Raw genomic sequence first — 19,564 nt, 5'->3', positions numbered from 1 at the left:
ATCCCTTTATATTCTCATCTTCGAACTTTTGGATGCCTTTGTTATGGTCATAACCATTCATCCAATCATCATAAATTTGATCCCCGAGCATCTCTAGGTGTTTTTATTGGGTATCCATATGCATAAAAAGGTACGATTTATGATTTACAAACACATAAGGTTTACATTCGTCGTGATGTCACATTTGTTGAAGATTTTTTTCCTTTTTCAAAATTGCCATCCCCATTATTGCCTGTTTTACCCATTGCAGCTCCATATATTGATAGTTTACCCATCTTGTTGGATCCACCCTTATCAACCACACCCTCTCCCCAACTAGTTGAAGAACCTCCTTCACCCACCCTCCCATCCACTAACATCTCTCGGCCATCTTGGGTTCATCAACTGCCACCTCATCTTAAAGACTCATTGTTTCGCCATAGATGCCCAAGCTCCTCCTTCATGCATAGGTACTCAATGATTATCCTCACTGCTGAAAATTATTTTTTATTCTTAAAGACTCTCACTCCTGAAAATTATTTTTTATCCTATCATAGATTATCCTCACCCCATGCTAGGTATCTCAAGGCCCTCAATGCTATAACTAAACCTACAAGCTTTGCTAAGACTATTATTTCACCTGATTGGAAGGATGCAATGGATGAAATTGCAGCTCTTGACCTTAGCAAGACTTGGTCTCTTGTATCTTTACCCCCAAACAAGAAACCCATAGGTTGTAAATAGGTTTACAAAATTAAACGGCATTCAAATGGGTTAATTGAGTATTATAAAGCGTGTTTGGTGGCAAAGGGTTATACTCAAGTTGAGGGGGTTGATTTCCATAAGACATTTGCCCCAGTTGCTAAGTTGGTTATTGTCAAAATACTTCTTGCCATCGCTACCATTAAAGGATGGTCCTTGCATCAATTGGACATCAACAACATCTTTTTCCATGGCGATCTTGATGAAGAGGTATGTATGACACTTCCACCTGGATATCATTGAAAAGGGGAGAAATTGGTTTGTCGTTTGCACAAATCATTATATGGGCTTAAGCAGACATCCCGTAATTGGTTTTCCAAGCTTTTTGGTGCCCTTATTGATCTTGGATATACACAATCTAAGGCAGATTACTCTCTATTTTCTCTACTTACAAAGTTTTCATCTACCTTTGTATTTGTTTATGTTGATGACATTTTAATTGCTGGATCTAACACAACTGTGATTTCCAACTTAAAATCACCTCTTCAGCAACGTTTCCCGATGAAAGATCTTGGTTTGCTTAAATATTTCCTTGGTCTTGAGGTGTCATGTTCCAAGAAAGGTATTTTCATCAACCAACGAATACACATTGGACATCTTAACTGATGTTGGTTTCACATGTGCTAATCCGACTCAATTTTCAATGGAACAACACCTCAAGTTAACTACTTCTGATGGTAAGCCCTTACTTGATCCACACCATACTGTCGGTTATTAGGCCGACTTATTTATCTCACAATTACTCGTCCAGGTATTGTTCACAGTGTGAATGTTCTTAGCCAATTCATGCATGAGCCTCGTATAACTCATATGGATGCTGCTAATTGTTTACTACGTTGCCTCCATGGCACTCCAAGACAAGGGATTCTTTTATCTACTGATAGTGAGTTATCTCTTCGTGCTTATTGTGACTCAGCTTGGGCAAGTTGATTTACGACTCGAAGATCTTCCACTAGATATTGTGTATTCCTTGGTTCTAGCCCTTTATCTTGGAAATCTAAAAAACAAGCTACTGTGTCCAGCTCATTTGCTGAGGCTGAATATCGTGTTATGGTTGTCACTACTTGTGAACTCATGTGGTTAGTTATATTGCTCAAAGATCTTGGTGTCATGGTCCCTTGACCAATACCTTTCTTTTGTGACAATCAAGTTGTTTTACATATTACTGCAAACCTAGTCTTTCACGAGAGCACCAAGCACATTGAGATTTATTGTACATGTGGTTCGCGATCAGGTTCGACATGGTCTTATCCAACCCACCTCTACCACTAGTGCTGCTCAAGTTGCTGACATTTTCACCAAGGCCCTTGGAAAAGATTTGTTTCTTAGTCATAGATGCAAGTTGAGAGTTCTTGACATTCACTCTCCAACTTGAGGGGGAGTATTAGGCATGATAAGGATGATTTTTCATCATTTCCCTAATTGCCTCTAATTTGAATTCTTTCCATATTATTTGCTCCTCTCATTTGAATTCTTTCCATATCATTTCTTCCTCTCATTTGAATTCTTTCCATTCATCATTCCTCTCATTTGAATTCTTTCCATTCATCATTCCTCTCATTTGAATTCTTTCCATTCATCATTCTTTCCATTTGAATTATTTCCATACCATCTCATCCTCCCATTTCATCAGTATCCTAATTTGGCTTGATAGGTTTCTCTATTAAATCATTTCCATGTATTGTATTTTCAAACAAACATTTCCATGTATTGTATTTCTATGTTTTATATTTTTCTTTTATTGTTCATAGTTACCTAATAGCATGGTATATGTGCTACCTATATATTTGACCTTTTCTTATATGATATTATTCAACCATTTTTCGTATTGAGGTTGTTTCTTAATACCGTTATCTTTTAAATGTGCTATGTTTGGGCTGGGGGTTTCTCAGCCCGAAACCGTTCCAAACTGCACTATTGACACCCATAGAGATGCATAAATTAGTCCTAACAAGAAAACTTTCTCTAAAAAGGAAAGTGTTAGGTTGCTACTGTTGTATTATTTTTAATATAATAAAATATGTTTCATTTTATTGGATCTGTAAGTGCGGAAAACTTTCCTTTATTTATTTTAGGAAAGTGTATTATTATATAGTCCCACATTGGAAACCGAGGTGTCGGAATCCAAGTTAATTAATAGGTACCACCTATTAACTCTAACTTATAATAATGAGACATGCCACAGTGTGTGTGCAGTGTATGAGTGAGGACGGTATACCGTCCGAGCGCGCAAGCGCATGCGCGGCGTGGGCGTTTGTGGTGCACGCACTTAGCACTTAGCACTTAGCACTTAGCACGCTTGCATCGCTTCGAGCAAGATCAGATCTAAACCGTGTGTTATGATCAACGGTAGATCTAGGGCGATGGAAGTAGATCCATAAATATTGTTTTGATGGTTCAATATGGACCGTTAGATCGTGCGGCCGAACGATCCGAAGGCTCATATCTGAACGTCAGCATTCGTATCCCTACAGAGAGGTGCACCCATATGAATAGAGTCATGAACTGTTCAGTAGAGGCACCTCAATGCCTATATATACCTCATAACAGCAGTACAAGAGAGAAAAATCCCGAAGTCTTCTCTGTTCTTGAGTTTTTCGCGTACTTAGCAAAACTCAAGAGATTCAACTCGAAGTTGGGCTTCTTTGTATCCTGGGAGACGGTTCGCAATACCTCATAGCACCTTGATGTGAGGGCGAATTACGTCTTAAGGAAAGCGACGTTGTAACGCGCCTAGAAGTTCCAGCTCAAACACTATGATCCTTTTTCAATTTTCATTAACAGCTACAACTACGCTTACGCTAAACCTCCATAAGTTGCCTTCTTACGATTATTTGGAAACTATATATATATATATATATATATATATATATATATATATATATGAGAAGAAGAAGAAGAAGAGAATATAGAAAGAAAACCCAGATCTCCATAATCTAATAATCATACAATTAATACTTGGCAGGATGTACAAGCTCCAGCAATCCCGTGGAATCCAATGGCTCCTACTTTTCTTCTTCATCACACAACTCCTCCATTTCTCTCATGGCGACATAGGCACTGCTTCCCATTACGACTCTCCATACATACGTGAGTGCAGAACTCCTCCATGAAAATTTTCTTTAAAATAATTTCTTGGGTTCTGGGTTTGATGTAGCGATATATATTATTGTACAGCAACGGCCTGTTATGGTGATGACACAAGTAAGTTCCCAGAAAACAATTTGTTTGGGGCAGCAGGAGAAGGGATTTGGGATAACGGAGTGAAAGACCATAACGGATCTGTTATGGTTTGAATTTGATTTTTGAATTCAAGTTTTTGAATTCAATTTTTGAATTCAAGTTTTGAATTTAAGTTTTTAAATTTAAATTCAAGTTTCTAATTTTGAATTCAAATTTGAATATTGTAAACGAATCTTGTACAATAGCCATGTTTATTTATAAATACATAAGACTTACCCATCAAAGGTAAGCAACCTACTTATCAAAAACAGAGTTTTCTTTGCATTCTTTCATGGTATTAGAGCTAAGGTTTTGAGATTTTTTTTTCCCAAAATACTACATTTTCAATGGCCATTGCTAACACTCCATTCCCCATTACCAATCTCTCCAACCTTGTTTCTGTCAAGCTTGATGGAGAAAATTATCTCATGTGGAGAGAACAATTAGAATCCATTTTTATTACCTGTGATCTTATGGATCATCTTGATGGTACTGGATCGATGCCAAATCAAACTATCACTACTGGAGGAACTCAAACGCCGAATCCAGCATTTCAAACCTGGAGAAAGAATGATCATTTTGTTCGAGCATGCATCAATGCCACTCTCACACCGTCTCTTTCTTCTCATATTCTTGGCCTTCAAATAGCGAAAGATGTATGGGATTCTCTTGCACAACTTTTCCAACACCAGTCCACTGCTCGAAGGACTTATCTTCGCAGTGAATTGCAGATGGTCAATAAAGGAACGAGCACGATTACAGACTATCTTCACAAAATTAAGTCCATCGCTGATTCCTTAGCGGCAATCAATGACAAGGTAAATGACTCTGACTTGGTAGCATATACATTAAATGGTCTTGGTTCGGACTATCTCACTTTTATCATCACTGTGGAGAATATTACCCCACCCATTACCTTTACCGACCTAAGAGCCAATAGATGCTATTTCCGTTATGCCCAGAACCGAAATAATACTAATCCACCACCTCACATTCCTTATGCTGGCTTACATGGTACCCAAAATACCCAACACATTACACCATAGAATGATGCACAGTGGATACCGGATTCAGGTGCTACCAACCATATGTCATTTGATCCAGTCATGCTACAACAATCTGCCACTTACAAAGGAGAAGACCAGGTTTCAGTTGGTGATGGTAAGAAACTCCCTATAACTCATATAGGCTCCTCAACTTTGAAAACAAATTCAAATCATTTATCTCTTAATGGCATACTCATCGTTCCCCAATTGTCAAAGAATTTAATTTCCATTTCTCAACTTACATCTGACAATAATTGTTCTGTTGAATTTTTTCCATGGGGTTTCTATGTTAAGGATTTGGAGTCAGGCATCACTCTACTGAAGGGTCCAGTCAAAGATAAATTGTATTCCTTCTCGGCTAATGTTGTGCCTCCTTTGGCTCTTTATGGAAATAAAGCTCCTTCTGATATTTGGCATCGCCGGCTTGGTCATCCTTCCTCTGCAGTACTTACTCATTTGAGAAATAGTGTCTTATTTAATTCTTTTGACACACTTAGATCCAATAAAATTTGTGACGCTTGCCAACTTGGTAAACATCACAAATTACCCTTTTCTATTTCAGTTAGTAGAACTACTCGACCATTACAGCTTATTCATTGTGATTTGTGGGGTCCCACTAAAACTTTGTCAATTAGTGGATTCAATTCATATATTATTTTTGTTGATGATTTCAGTCGATTTACTTGGTTCTATCCTTTGCGATTTAAATCTGATGCAATTTATTATTTCAAGCATTTTAAAAATATGGCTGAAAACTTGCTTTCTACTTCTATTAAATTTTTTCAAAGTGATGGAGCCTTAGAGTTAACAAAGGGAGCTTTCAAAAACTATCTTGATGAATGTGGCATTGTATCCAGGATTTCATGTCCTCATACTCCAGAACAAAATGGAGTTTCAGAAAGAAAACACAGACACATTACAGAGATGGGTTTATCCCTTCTATTCCAAGCTCACATGCCCAAAGAATATTGGTTAGAAGCCTTTACTGCTGCTGTCTATTTAATAAACCGGTTACCTACACCAGTATTGCAGGGAAAAATCTCCTCATGAAGCACTGTTTGGCTTCAAACCAGATTATTGTTTATTGAGAGTTTTTGGCTGCCTTTGTTACCCCAACTTGACACCCTACAGAGAAGACAAATTATCGCCAAAGTCCAAGGCTTGTGTCTTTCTTGGTTACAGTCTCTATCACAAGGGTTATAGATGCTTAGATAAGGACACTGGCAAGGTATATTTATCCAGAAATGTTATTTTTGAAGAAAAGGAATTTCCCTTTTCAAATCCCCTATCACACCAATCATCAAACAAACCACCAGTTGAACTTATTTCTCTACCTGTTTTCATCCCACACACCCCACCAAATGTGCCTCCACTCACTTCTCATTCTTCTTCACCTATTTCAAACAACCAACCATCACAAACAACCCCAACAACATCATCACCGGCCATATCAATGGCAAATCCAACCTAAGATGTTAATCAATCCCCACCAACAATAAACCAACCACAGCCCCAACCATCTCATCCTATGATTACTAGGAGTAAAACAAATTCCGCCAAACCAAAAACCCCTCTCTCTTTACTCACTATTAGACACCCAATATCTCAAACCTTTCTTACCACCATCTCCAACATCCCAACTGAACCTAAAGCCTACAAATCAGCCTCAAAAGACCCAAAGTGGATTGATGCAATGCAAAAAGAATACAAAGCCTTAATAGACAATCAAACTTGGAACTTGGTGCCTTATTCCAAGGGTATGAATATTGTAGGTTGTAAGTGGGTGTACAGGATCAAGACAAAAAGTGATGGTTCCATTGAGAGATATAAGGCACGATTAGTTGCCAAGGGGTTCAACCAGCAGGCAGGAGTGGACTTTCATGAAACATTTAGTCCAGTTGTAAAGACAGCCACCATTCGGACAGTATTAACCATTGCACTCTCAAAGTCATGGCCAATACATCAACTTGATGTGAAAAATGCTTTCTTGAATGGCAACTTAGCAGAAGATGTTTACATGGAACAACCACAGGGGTTTGTTTCCACATCTAAATCAACACATATTTGTCATCTACGAAAAGCAATTTATGGTCTCAAACAAGCTCCACGAGCTTGGTTTCACAGATTCAAAACATACCTACAAGGGGAAGGTTTCAAGCAAAGCGTCGCAGATTCTTCCATGTTTATACGCAAAACCCGAGGTACAATGATAGTATTGTTGTTATATGTAGATGATATAATATTGACAGGAGCCAATGAAGCTGCAATTCAAGAGGTTATTCAAAGTCTGAGCAAAGAATTTGCAATGACAGATTTGGGACACTTGCATTACTTCTTGGGAATTGAGGCTAATCGAAGTTCAGATGGTCTTTTACTCACTCAAAGTAAATACTCCATTGATTTATTAAAGTCTACAGGAATGGAGACTTCAAAGCCATGCACAACCCCAATTGTAGTTGGAACAAAGTTATCATCAACAACAGGTTATCCTCTACCTGATCCAACACCATACAGACAATTAGTAGGAGCCTTACAATATTTGACGATCACTAGACCAGATATCTCCTATGCAATCAATCATGTGTGTCGGTTCATGCAATCTCCCACGGAAGATCATCTACAAGCAAAGCAAAACGTATTTTACGTTATGTCAAGCACACTATTGGTGCTGGTGTTCTCTTGAAACCAACCCAACTTTCTTTTATAGCTACTTATACTGATGCAGATTGGGCAGGATGTCCAGACACACGCCGATCAACTAGTGGGTTTTGCACTTTTCTTGGGGATAATTTGTTATCATGGTCTTCCAAGAAACAACCTACAGTATCTAGATCAAGTACGAAAGCTGAGTACAAATCCCTTGCTGTCACAGCATCTGAGTTACTATGGCTTTCTTATGTTCTACGTGATTTGCAAGTAAAACTTCCAAGAGGAATGGACATTTATTATGATAATGTGTCTGCAACACAAATGGCTGCAAATCCAGTGCTACATGCTCGCACAAAACATATAGAAGTGGACTATCATTTTGTCCGAGACTTGGTTCAGAACAACACCATAAAAGTGCACTTTGTTCGGTCAGATGATCAAATTGCAGATGTGTTTACTAAGGGCTTAACATCACAAGCTTTCTTCAAGCATAGAGACAAACTCTTGCACCTGCCAATGCAGAGTTTGAGGGGGGATGAAAGACCATAACGGATCTGTTATGGTTTGAATTTGATTTTTGAATTCAAGTTTTTGAATTCAATTTTTGAATTCAAGTTTTGAATTTAAGTTTTTAAATTTGAATTCAAGTTTTTAATTTTGAATTCAAATTTGAATATTGTAAACGAATCTTGTACAACAGCCATGTTTATTTATAAATACATAAGACTTACCCATCAAAGGTAAGCAACCTACTTATCAAAAACAGAGTTTTCTTTGCATTCTTTCACGGAGCAGCATGTGGAAGAAATTATTTGGTGAGTTGCTTGAGTGCAGAAAGGAAGGGAACTTGTGTCGCAGGTGAAACCATTTCGATTAAGATCGTAGATCGGGCGAAGTCATCTGTCAGCAAGCCTTACAGTTCTGGTGCCACCATCGTCCTCTCTTCCACAGCTTTTGCATCGATTGCGAATTCTAGAGCTGCCAAGATCAACATTGAATTCCAACAGTATGTTTCTTTCCTTCTTCAATTTTGCTTTCTTTTTCTCTTTTACTCTGTTAGTTAAGTTCTTCATCATGAAACCAATTAAGTTTACAAGATCTGATCAAATATGGGCGTTTGTTTTTCTTGAACAGGGTTTGATAATGGTTGATGATGCAATTTGAGGATTAGAGATATGAGGTGGAATATAATACTTTATTTGAAAAAAATATAAATAAATAAATTCTCTATGTTTTTATTTCAAAAGTTCTGATTGATTTCGTCATTTCTGGTGGAAGATCATGCGTGAGTAAAATCATGCTTATTGTCCTCACCTTCCTTCGTTGTTAGACAACCCAGTTGATATATATTGAATCAATTATTGTAACAACTTCACGTGTGTTTATCGATACAGCTGTATCTATCTCGTAATCAAGGTTTAAAGTATCGGTATTGAATTGCTTTGGCTAATGTATTTTAAGAGACATATTGTCCCGTATCGAGTATTGTATTGCTCTGGCTAATGTATTTTAGTATAGTTCAATCAATAGACGTATCGAGATGTATCGTACCGCTTGGATCAAATATGGATACGTAGTAGCTACTGTAAAGTATAGAAGATTAAGTTCAGTTATCACTTGGCATCAGTTAGCTTTAGGTCATTTCAATCCTGGTTCTCCTGCTTTTTCTTGTAACTTAGTTGAATAATGTCCTCTTTCTCCAAACCTTTTCTTGCACGAGTGTTGGCCTTGAAATGTACAACATGACTCTCTTTTAATCCCTTTACCGGGAAAACTAATTGATCCATCAATCTAAGTACGGATTATTCTAGGGAAGGAATTCGACACCCCTATCTCCCAGAACTTGGTGGTTTTTATATTTGAAATTAATTGGGTAAACACACTTTTGAAAATGGACGGTCAAAATCAAAATTTCAATCGAGATCTCGATCTTGACGGTACAGCACTAAAGTCGAACTCCTTTATATTACTTGGCTAAGCAAAGATATAATAACATGCTTCTTAAAAGAATGTAAAGTAAAGCATTAAGAAGAAGTAAGGAATACAGTATTGATTACGTTTCAAGTCATATTTAGCATGCTGCATATAAGGTCATCCTTTCTTGAACCTTGGCGCTTATAATTCTCTTTCTTATTCGAATTTCTATACCATTTTCCATTATGTGCTAGTTTGGACATTTGAAACAGTAAAATTTAAAAGGTCAAAGCAAGGTACAAGATTATGATATAGATAGTGGCAGTCATGAGATTTGCAGAGAATATACATGAAGAAACACATACATGTGTGAGCGTGTGATGCATTTGAGACATGGAGAATATGCGTGTAATCATAATATAGAAATATTGATTCAAGTGATCATATGGTATGGGATATGAATAAATTTGCTTAGAAAGTGAATAAGAGTATAACGAAGTCATACACAATGTCTAGGAGAACCACAGGGGGATTGGTCTCATGTTTATATAGTACATGAGCATGGTAAAAGGATTAAAACAATAAATGCAGTGTGTAATCTCCATTTAACATATGGAACTGCACAGTCTTGGGAAAACAATGAAAGCATTTGCAATGAAAATGATGGAAATAAAGCAAAGTTGTACTTACCTAGCTAGTAAGAGTGAAAATAAAATATTAAGAATTTTGAGATTTTTCGTGTGTGACACATATAGGTTGGAAAGGGTTCCACCAGCAGTTCAGGCTCTTTCTTCTTTCCCTTCAACAACAATTACTTTGTTAGTAGATTTTGAATTAATATATACTTGCATTGCAAGAAGAATGGGTATTTGAGATGGAACTTTTGCCACGGACAAGAGAAACCGTGGTAAAAAGTCCAGGTATACCACGGTAATAGATTTTTGTTGTTTTAACTAGGCTATATGCGATGAGAATAATTTCCCGTCACAAATAACCACATTAATCTCACGGTCATAAGTCTTCGTAATATTTAGTGCACCGTATGCTACGGAAACCAGATTCCATGGAAAATAGGCCTCTTAATACCACAGATACCAGTTTTCATAATATTAAGTAAATTATATGCCACAGAAATAAGACTCCGTAGCAAATAGGCAACTTAATCCCACAGTCTCAAGCATCCGTAATATTAAGTATCATATATGCTATAGAAACCAGATCCCGTTGCAAATAGTTCTGGTCTACCCCGGTTTGTGCAATAGTTTAGGCAGACTATATGCTATACATAAATCAAATTCCGTAGCAATAGGCATATATAGGTAGGGGTTTCTAAACCAATCAGTCAACAACCCACCTTCACTCCCGTATGTGTACTCTCCAGGTGCAAGGTCTTGAGGAATAGCATGATCTCCATGAGAAGAATAGCGAATTTAATCTGACCCGATGTTGTGATCCCCGTATAGGTATTCCAATGACTGCCAACTGGCCAAACTCTGCTATTGTGAACCACTATGACCATGATCTAGGCTCATGCTTCCCATGTTCTGTCACATCCACCCAGCCGGTACCCTATCTGGCATACCCAGGATGTGATCCACAGCCCCGAAGATCCATAGTTCAGAGACCACATCAGCCACATCGACAATAACACAATCATGAACAATCAATATTAAGCTACAATCAATAAAATAGAATTCAGGAATAAGATATCATGGAAAATCAGAGTGCGGAAATAAATATCAAATCAGATAATTTAAGAAGGCAGTGGGCGGAATCCACTCCTTCACCATGCGGAAGTGAGGTCAAAATCTAGTTAAGTACAAGTCTCAAGTTATGAAGATAAGTTAAAGTTATTACAATTCTTCTAAGTTTAACTGTCACAAAAAGAAGGGGTAACTACTCATAAGTCTCCTCCAAAATGGATATGTCCTCTTCAAAGGTGAGGACCATGGAGATCCAACATGACTGCTCCCATACAACTCCAGGGCTAACCCTGGTACGCCGGGTGATCTTCTTCGGTATGGTCACCGAAGTCTTCAATATAGCTAGCCTCCGGATAGTAGTATGAGGTATCCGGCTCCGCCTCAGGGAGGGTGCCATCAGAGTAATCACCTGAAGAATAGCCTAACAAAATATTGCAACAGAAAAGGAATGAGTTCAAAAGAACTCAGCAAGGAAGTTATTCCATCACACATAAACCACAAGATAATCATAACATGATGCAGATGATATGAAGCATATAATGCAATATGATTTTATTCTAAGTATGCTGGTCTATGGTAGACATGCTTTAAGTCATAGCACCATACTTCTTTAGGTAGTTTCAGTCACTCATCACCGGGGGAAATTGGGTCTTGCATCCCTCTCGGACAAATCCATGGTTGGGGGTTTCGGTCACCACTCTCTCACATCACCGTTTGGTCTAAGTATTGGCGCATGTCAAGGTATAGCCTAGCCCAATGCAAGTCATCTACTTAATCATATCATGTCAGTTCAAGATACGTCCATTCCTCCCCTCTCGGGATCCTTTCCGGTATCGTTCACACTAGAGTCACGGATATTACTCACCGGACTCATCAACCCTATTGGTCATCCACAAATGGTAAACGGGAAGCTCTCACGTCCTCTCACTGATCATTTCACTGGTCTTGAGTGCCCGTGAGCCCAAGTCTAGCAATTTGCAACCCTACCAATACATGGCCCCTTTCGGGTAACCGTAATGCAATTTATGTTCTCTCACGGAGTGGGTACCGGTCTTGAGCGCCCACAATCCACGCTACTACCACGGGTTGTTCGGTCTCAATGCCCTTCCGAATTGGGTCTGATATGATAGGGACATCCTAGCCATACATCTAGACAAGTCCTATGTATGTCATTCAATAACCCGGGAAGCGTCGATGGACACCTTCGGAGAACATCCCATACTATTCCCTCCGATGTCCAAGGACAAAAGCACCAGTAGGGTACCCCTCAATCCCAAATTATACTTAAGCAATCACATGCCCAAGTTCATCATATCAGTTCACAAGATACAACATCATAATAAACATTCAATTCATGATATTGACATAAGTCATCATATATTGAAATTGATAAACATGATAAGACATTGAAATAACATGATGTAAACACAAAGCTACTGTTGAAAGACATATGTAGCAAGTCTAACATGATAAGAATATGAAATAGAACTATATTTACTAAGTTAGGGATACCAAGTCAAAATTCCATGTCTTAGGTGATTATATCGATAACTATCCTTACCTTGAATTGGAGAAGAGAATGGTCCAAGATCACAAGCAAGTGGCCCAAATAGCCTAAAGTCCTAAACAAGCATATATGAAAGGTTAGAGAAGAAATCAGAACAATTGGAGATCAAACAAATCAGAACTAGGCAAAAGTTGCTGACAGCAACTCTATTGGTCGATACATTTGGTCGATAGTATCGACCAATAGTATCGACCAAATCAATTCCAGGACAACAAGCTGGCTTTTTGGATTCTTGCCCAGATTTGGTCTTCCGGGTCTCGGATTGACACGAAACTTGGGGGATAGTCTAAGCACAACATGGGGACACTAATTATCAAGAAACTTTCATAATCCAATGGTCCATTTGGAAATCCCCAAATCGACATATTAAGGTTAAGAGTTGTAGGTCATGGCATTGGCTACATCTCAATGCAAATTAGGGGAAAACATGGGGGATTAGGTAAGGAATCGTTTAGAAGTAACATGGAACACATATGCAAGGCATAGATTAGGTTACTCATGAGCTTCATCTCAGTTTTGGTAAATAAAGCAAGTTGGTAAGCAATAAATCATGGAAATGTGTAGTTAATGATCATGAGGTGAATCAATCATAGTCATATTGGTGAAAACATCATTGTATGGGGTTTAGAAGGTTCATGGCAAGGTGTATGCAAGGTTGCAGCACCTTGGCCATGGTTGTGAAATCCAGCCCAAACCTAGCCAGGACACCCTATCTATTTTGGGTGAAGAAAGGTTAGTTTAATGTTACATCTTGAAGTTGGACCTTGATTTCAGTGTTCTGTCTCCTTCTTCTCTCTTTTCTTCTTCTTATGTTCTATCTTGATGTTTTGATTATGGAGAAGGTGTTACACTACTATAACTACCTATTCTCTAATCTCCTTATGTCTTAGAGTGAACCCCCAATCACTCTATCCATTCCTTGAAACCACATGGTGAATCTCCTCAATTCTTCGCTGATTTTGATTGAGTTTTGGACAGCATGATCATTCTACTGTAGCTTCTTTTCTCATTAATGTTTAACATGTTTGATCTTAGCCTTTACTGCTGTTCCAATGTGTTTCATCTCCTTGAATCAATTCCCCTTTCTTTCTAGCCATTTTAGCCTTCTATGTTGACCATTGATATAAGCATTCTAGTAAGTTTCTATTTTTGATTCCTCTCATTCTAGGATTAGTATTCTTTTGATTTTCTATTTAGTTATTCTTGCCTCTGATATGTTCTTGATATTCCATTAGAGAGAAGCCTTGTTCTCTCTAATTCTTCCCTTGAATCCATGGTGAGTTTGCTATGAGAACCATGCTGTTTCCAATTTAGAAACTCATGTTCCCAAGTAATAAAGTACTGATTTTTGGACCATGGATGATGTCAAATTCATGCTAGATAGTCTTAGTATGTTTGTGTGAAGTTCCCTTTCGAATTTCGGATCAATTGGACTTCAAACGAAGAAGTTATGACCAAAACAGTGCAATCTGTACCTTCTTTGTCTCCATTGGTCGATCGATTGGTCGATCGGGCCAGTAGACCAATCCAATCGACCAATGAGATCTGTTTTCCAGATTTAGGTCTTTCTTGGTCTATTTAAGTCCAATCTCGGGATTAGTTCGTCTCCTCTGCCTCCTAAGCCTCTGGAACGAGTTAGAACTCCATTCCAATCAATTTCCTTGCATCCTTGGTTGATCCCTCGCAAGAACTCAAGTAATCTTCTTCCTCTTGCATCAAAGGTATGTCTACACTCTCTTCTTCTTCTCCATCTCTGTTTTTCTTTCCTTTTTGGGCTGAGACAGTAGAGAAGATGCTGCATTCTCTGTTGCAAACATCTCTCTACTCATCCCTCATGATCTTCCTAAGGATTAATGGCTAATGCAATGTTCTTAATCATGATCATTGCAAGCTTTTGAAGGAATCATGATCTAAATCATGATCTTGTCTTCGTTCATCTTTTGATTCAAATTCTGATCTTCTTAGATCTGTTTTATTGATCATATTAGTAGTCAATCGCTGTGTTTTCTTTACAAGAATTGTAACCTATCAATCTCTAGTTCTTTCTTCTTGATCATACCATGCTTTCTCCAAGAACCATGACTAATACATTTATGGTAAGTTTTGTTTCCTTATTTAGATTCATGTTCTTCAGTCTTAGATCTATTTTTCTTGAAGATCTATGCATGCTTTTCATGATTTCTTTATCACAATCAATGATCTATCATCCTATTGTTCTTGTCCATGATTTTTACTATGAATTCTTCAAGAACCATGATTGATCTAATTATGGTAACTTTTGTTTCCTAATTTGTAACTTGAAGACTTGATTTGATTAGTGTTTTGAAGTCCTCTATATACTAGGATACTTTCATAGTAGTTTCCCCCTTGTTTGGTACCCTTTTGAACCACCAAATTCGGTTCTTTATTCTTAAAACTCTGATTTTGTAGGCCACTGTCTCTGTTGGTCGACTGATTGGTCGACTGAGACAGTAGACCAATCCAATCAACCAATGAGTACAGCAACTCCATATTTGGTCTGTTTTGGATGTTTTGATATCTTTCCTTCTAGGTTTCTTTCCTAATATGATATATATACTTGTTTAGGACCTTCTTGCCAAGTTTGGGAAGATTCTCCTTGATCCTTGGAGATTCTCTTCAAGTTATATAAGGTAAGGATGGTTACTTCTATAATAGCATAGATTGTGTGATTTTAGTTTCTATATTAGAATCTTTCGGATTTGTTACCATAATTAGATTCTTTTATGAATATATTACTGCTGTATTTACTTCAATTACAGTAGCATTATTTACTTGCTTTCTTTAGTTTATAAAAGTCTTTATTTGTCAACTATATATGAGATGAATCTTATTATGGTATATTTTCTATATACTGTAAATGTGTATGATATGATTGATTTGTGATTGTGATTGATTAAGTATGGTTCGGGAAGGAGAGGTGTCCTTTTGACACTTCTGTCCTTGGACAACTACGGGAATATTATGGGATGTTTCCGGAGATGCCCTCTGGACACCTTCCTAAACTGTTGGATGACATATTTAGGACTATCTAGTAGTGTTTGGCTAGGATGTCCCGTTATGTCCAACCCTAATCGGAGGGGTATTGAGACCGAATGACCCGTGGTAGCAATGGGGATTTGTGGGCGCTCAAGACCGGTAACCAACCCGTGAGAGGACAAGAATCACATTGTGGGGGCCATTTATTGGTAGGGTTGCATATGGATAGACTTGGGCTCACGGGCGCTCAAGACCGGTAACCAACCCGTGAGGGGACGTGAGAGCTTCCCGTTTACCATATGTGGATAACCAATAGGGTTGATGAGTCCGTAGTCAGGGACTATGATGACTCTAGTGTGAAGGATACCGGAAAGGATCGCCAGGGGCGAGGAATGGACGTATCTGGATCTGACTTGATATAACTAAGTAGAAGACCGGCATTGGCTAGGCTTTACCCTGACATGCGCCAGTACTTAGACCAATGGTGATGTGAGAGAGCGGTGACCTATACCCCCAGCCATGGAATGTCCCGAGGGATGCCGGACCCACTACCAAAAGGCGTTGTGTGATGAGACCTTCCCAAAGAAGTATGGTGCTATGACTTAAAGCATGTCTGCCAATAGAGACCAGCATACATAGAGTTAGATTCATACATTCATTGTTTGTCTCATACCATATTGCATTTATGTTTGTTTTGAATCCCGCCATTTATGTTATTATGGATTTAAATCGCCTTCTTCGGGTTTCTTTCGAAACTCACTCCTTTTGTACCATATCTCGTTGTTAGACTTCTCTCGCAGGTTTGGAATACGATGACGGTCCATATAAGGAAGCGCAAGGTGAAGAAGACGAAGACTGAAGATGAAGAAGAGCCGACTGAAGATGTGGATTAGATTTCTCTTGTTTCTTTTAGACTTATCTTTTACCTTACATGTATTAGCTTAGAGGTTTACTTAGATTTCGATCTACCTTCCGCATATGTTGTGGAGTATATTTCCGCTATACTCTACAGTTGTCTTTTGATTTGGTATCATGTTTTCGCACTCTGATATTCTTAGTGATTCTTTTGAGATCTTTTCTTGAATTTTATTATTAACTTATTAGAATACAATGATTTGTTCTTGCTTTTGATTATGTTATTGTGCTAAATGGATATGATCGTTCCTAAACTTGATCTTTTGGGCTGTGGATCACTTCCCCGGGTAATCCAGATAGGGTACCGGCTGGGGGGATGTGACAATGGTCCCAACAGTAAAATAGAGAAAAGATGAGTGAGAAAGTGATTAGGAGAGAGAGAGAGTCATACCTTTAAAGTGGAACAAGAAAGTAGGAAGGAGTGGTTGGCAATGATTGATGAAGAAGATGCTTCACCACTACCAAGGAGGAGTTCTTGGGAGGCTCTCCCACGTTCCCAGATGTTAAAAACGCGAGAATAGGGCTCCAGTCTCAAGGAATAAATAATTAGAAAAGAATATTCCAAGAATCTTTAAATCTGGGTTCAGCAAACTTGTTGGTCGATACATTTGGTCGATAGTATCGACCAATAGTATCGACCAAAACAGTTTCTGCAGAATTTCACAGAATAGTTCAGCAACTTTAGGTGCGGACTTGGAGGGATATACAAGGTCAATTTGCATGAGGTTTTCTCCTACAGTTCACTCAAGAGGTCTAGTTTTAGGGAGTACCTTCGGATTTTGCATCGGAGTCCGTTTGATATCTCAACTATCTCACTCTTCATCAGTGCGCAGATTCTAACCTAACACTGGTAATGTACTCAAGGAAGGAGCAGCATCATCAATGTCCATAAACTGGAGTTCCGACATTACGTCATCAACCAGTAGGGCCCACAAATCCCTCCTACCACCACTTCGGGTCTTCGGACCTACAAACACAACAATGACCGGGTCGGGTCAAGGTTAGGTAAAAGCTGGATTTTCCATTCTCCCCCCCTTAAAAGAATTTCGTCCTCGAAATTGAAAGCGTACCTGTGCTTCCAAAAAGATGGGGAAACTTCTCTTTCATTTCTTCTTCCTTTTCCCATGAAGCTTCTTCCGGGGTATGGTTCTTCCACCGAATCTTCACCAAAGGGATGGTGCGATTCCGCAGCTGCTTGTCCTTTTTATCTAGGATTTCAGCTGGTCCTTCATCGTAAGAAAGATCAGCACTAAGTCCTTCGGGTGCTTGTTGTAGTATGTGTTCCGGGTTCTCTATGTACTTCCGAAGCATCGAAACATGGAACACATTGTGAACCCCAGCAAGAGATGGAGGCAAGGCCAAGCGATAAGCAACAGGTCCAACCTTTTCCAAGATTTCGAAAGGTCCGATGAAGCGGGGGCTAAGCTTTCCTCTCACATTGAATCTCATCACTCCTTTCATAGGTGATACTTTAAGGAAAACTTTCTCTCCAATTGGAAACTCCAGATCGGTCCTTCTCTTGTCGGCATAGGATTTCTGTCTTGACTAAGCAGACTTAATCCTTTCTCTAATCATGTCGACCATAGCACTTGTAGCTTCAATCATTTCCGGGCCTAAGACTTTTCTTTCACCTGTCTCAGTCCAATACAAAGGCGTTCTACAAGTGTTACCGTACAAAGCTTTAAAAGGGGCCATGCCTATTGTTGATTGATAACTGTTGTTATAGGCAAAATCAACTAAAGCTAAGTGTTCATCCCAATTTCCACCCATATCCACCACACAAGATCTAAGCATATCTTCTAAAATTTGAATCGTCCGCTCAGATTGTCCATCAGACTGGGGATGATGAGCTGTACTCAGATTTAATTGGGTTCCCAAGGCTTTCTGCAATCCATTCCAAAACCTTGAGGTGAACCTAGGATCACGGTCAGACATTATACTCACCGGCACACCGTGTAGACGAACCACGTTGTCCACATAGAGTCTAGCTAGCTTGTCCAAAGTGTAGGTGATCTTCATAGGTATGAAATGGGCTGATTTAGTCAACCTATCTACAACCACCCGCACAGTGTCATTTCCTTTACTTGTCCGCGGCAAGCTAGTCACGAAGTCCATTGAGATATCTTCCCACTTCCAACTAGGAACAGGAAGGGGCTGAAGCAATCCGGACGGAGGTTGGCGAACGGCTTTAACACGCTGACAAGTCTCGCACTTGGCCACAAAGTCTTCAACATCCGCTTTCAAACTAATCCACCAAAAATGTTCCCTTAAGTCTTTATACATTTTGGTACCCCCAGGGTGTATTGTAAAGATCGACTGGTGTGCTTCTTTCAATATTTCCTTCTTGATTTCATCAACAGCAGGCACACAGAGTCTACCTCTAAACAATAAGGCACCATCAAAAGATGTACTAAAAGCAGGGTCCATCTCTGAATTCATGGCAACCTTCTCAATCTTCTCTTTCAGTTCAGGGTCAGAACTTTGCAAAGCGACGATCCGGTCTCTAAGGGTGGATCTTGCCGTCATGGCATAAAGAATACAATCCGAACCCTCAGGAACCACTTCTAAGCCAAACCTTTCCATTGATAACAACAAAGGTCGACTCAAGGCACACAAGTTCAAATCCTTTTTCTGACTCTTCCTACTAAGAGCATCCGCAACTACATTTGCTTTACCTGGGTGATATTGGATGTCACAATCATAGTCAGAAACCAACTCCAGCCATCTTCTTTGTCTCATATTCAGCTCTTTCTGGGTGAAGAAGTATTTCAAACTCTTATGATCTGTGAAGATAGCGATCTTCTCACTGT

The 19,564-nt window shown here is 38.9% G+C and overlaps 1 protein-coding gene across 1 annotated transcript; it reads left to right on the top strand.

Moving 5' to 3' along the window:
- Positions 1–3,697: 3,697 nt before the first annotated feature.
- On the top strand, positions 3,698–8,799 carry LOC149007325 (EG45-like domain containing protein). The gene is made up of 5 exons (XM_089167037.1): positions 3,698–3,831; positions 3,919–4,004; positions 6,169–6,172; positions 8,454–8,664; positions 8,793–8,799. The coding sequence occupies exons 1-5, from the start codon at positions 3,708–3,710 to the stop codon at positions 8,797–8,799; spliced, it is 432 nt and encodes a 143-aa protein (XP_089023163.1). The 5' UTR covers positions 3,698–3,707.
- The last annotated feature ends 10,765 nt before the right edge of the window (positions 8,800–19,564 follow it).

This window comes from Hakea prostrata, chromosome 8 (genome assembly GCF_041222555.1).
Source record: "Hakea prostrata isolate BN-2017 chromosome 8, UWA_Hpros_2, whole genome shotgun sequence".
NCBI lineage: Eukaryota > Viridiplantae > Streptophyta > Magnoliopsida > Proteales > Proteaceae > Hakea > Hakea prostrata.
Note: the sequence above shows the minus strand (reverse complement) of the source record. Positions and strands in the feature narration are given on the sequence as shown.

Excerpts from the sequence above, each read along its gene's own strand:
- LOC149007325 (XM_089167037.1), top strand. The coding sequence starts at position 3,708 with ATGTACAAGCTCCAGCAATCCCGTGGAATCCAATGGCTCCTACTTTTC. Across the intron at positions 3,832-3,918 it reads TTACGACTCTCCATACATAC|CAACGGCCTGTTATGGTGAT; the intron begins GTGAGTGCAGAA and ends ATTATTGTACAG.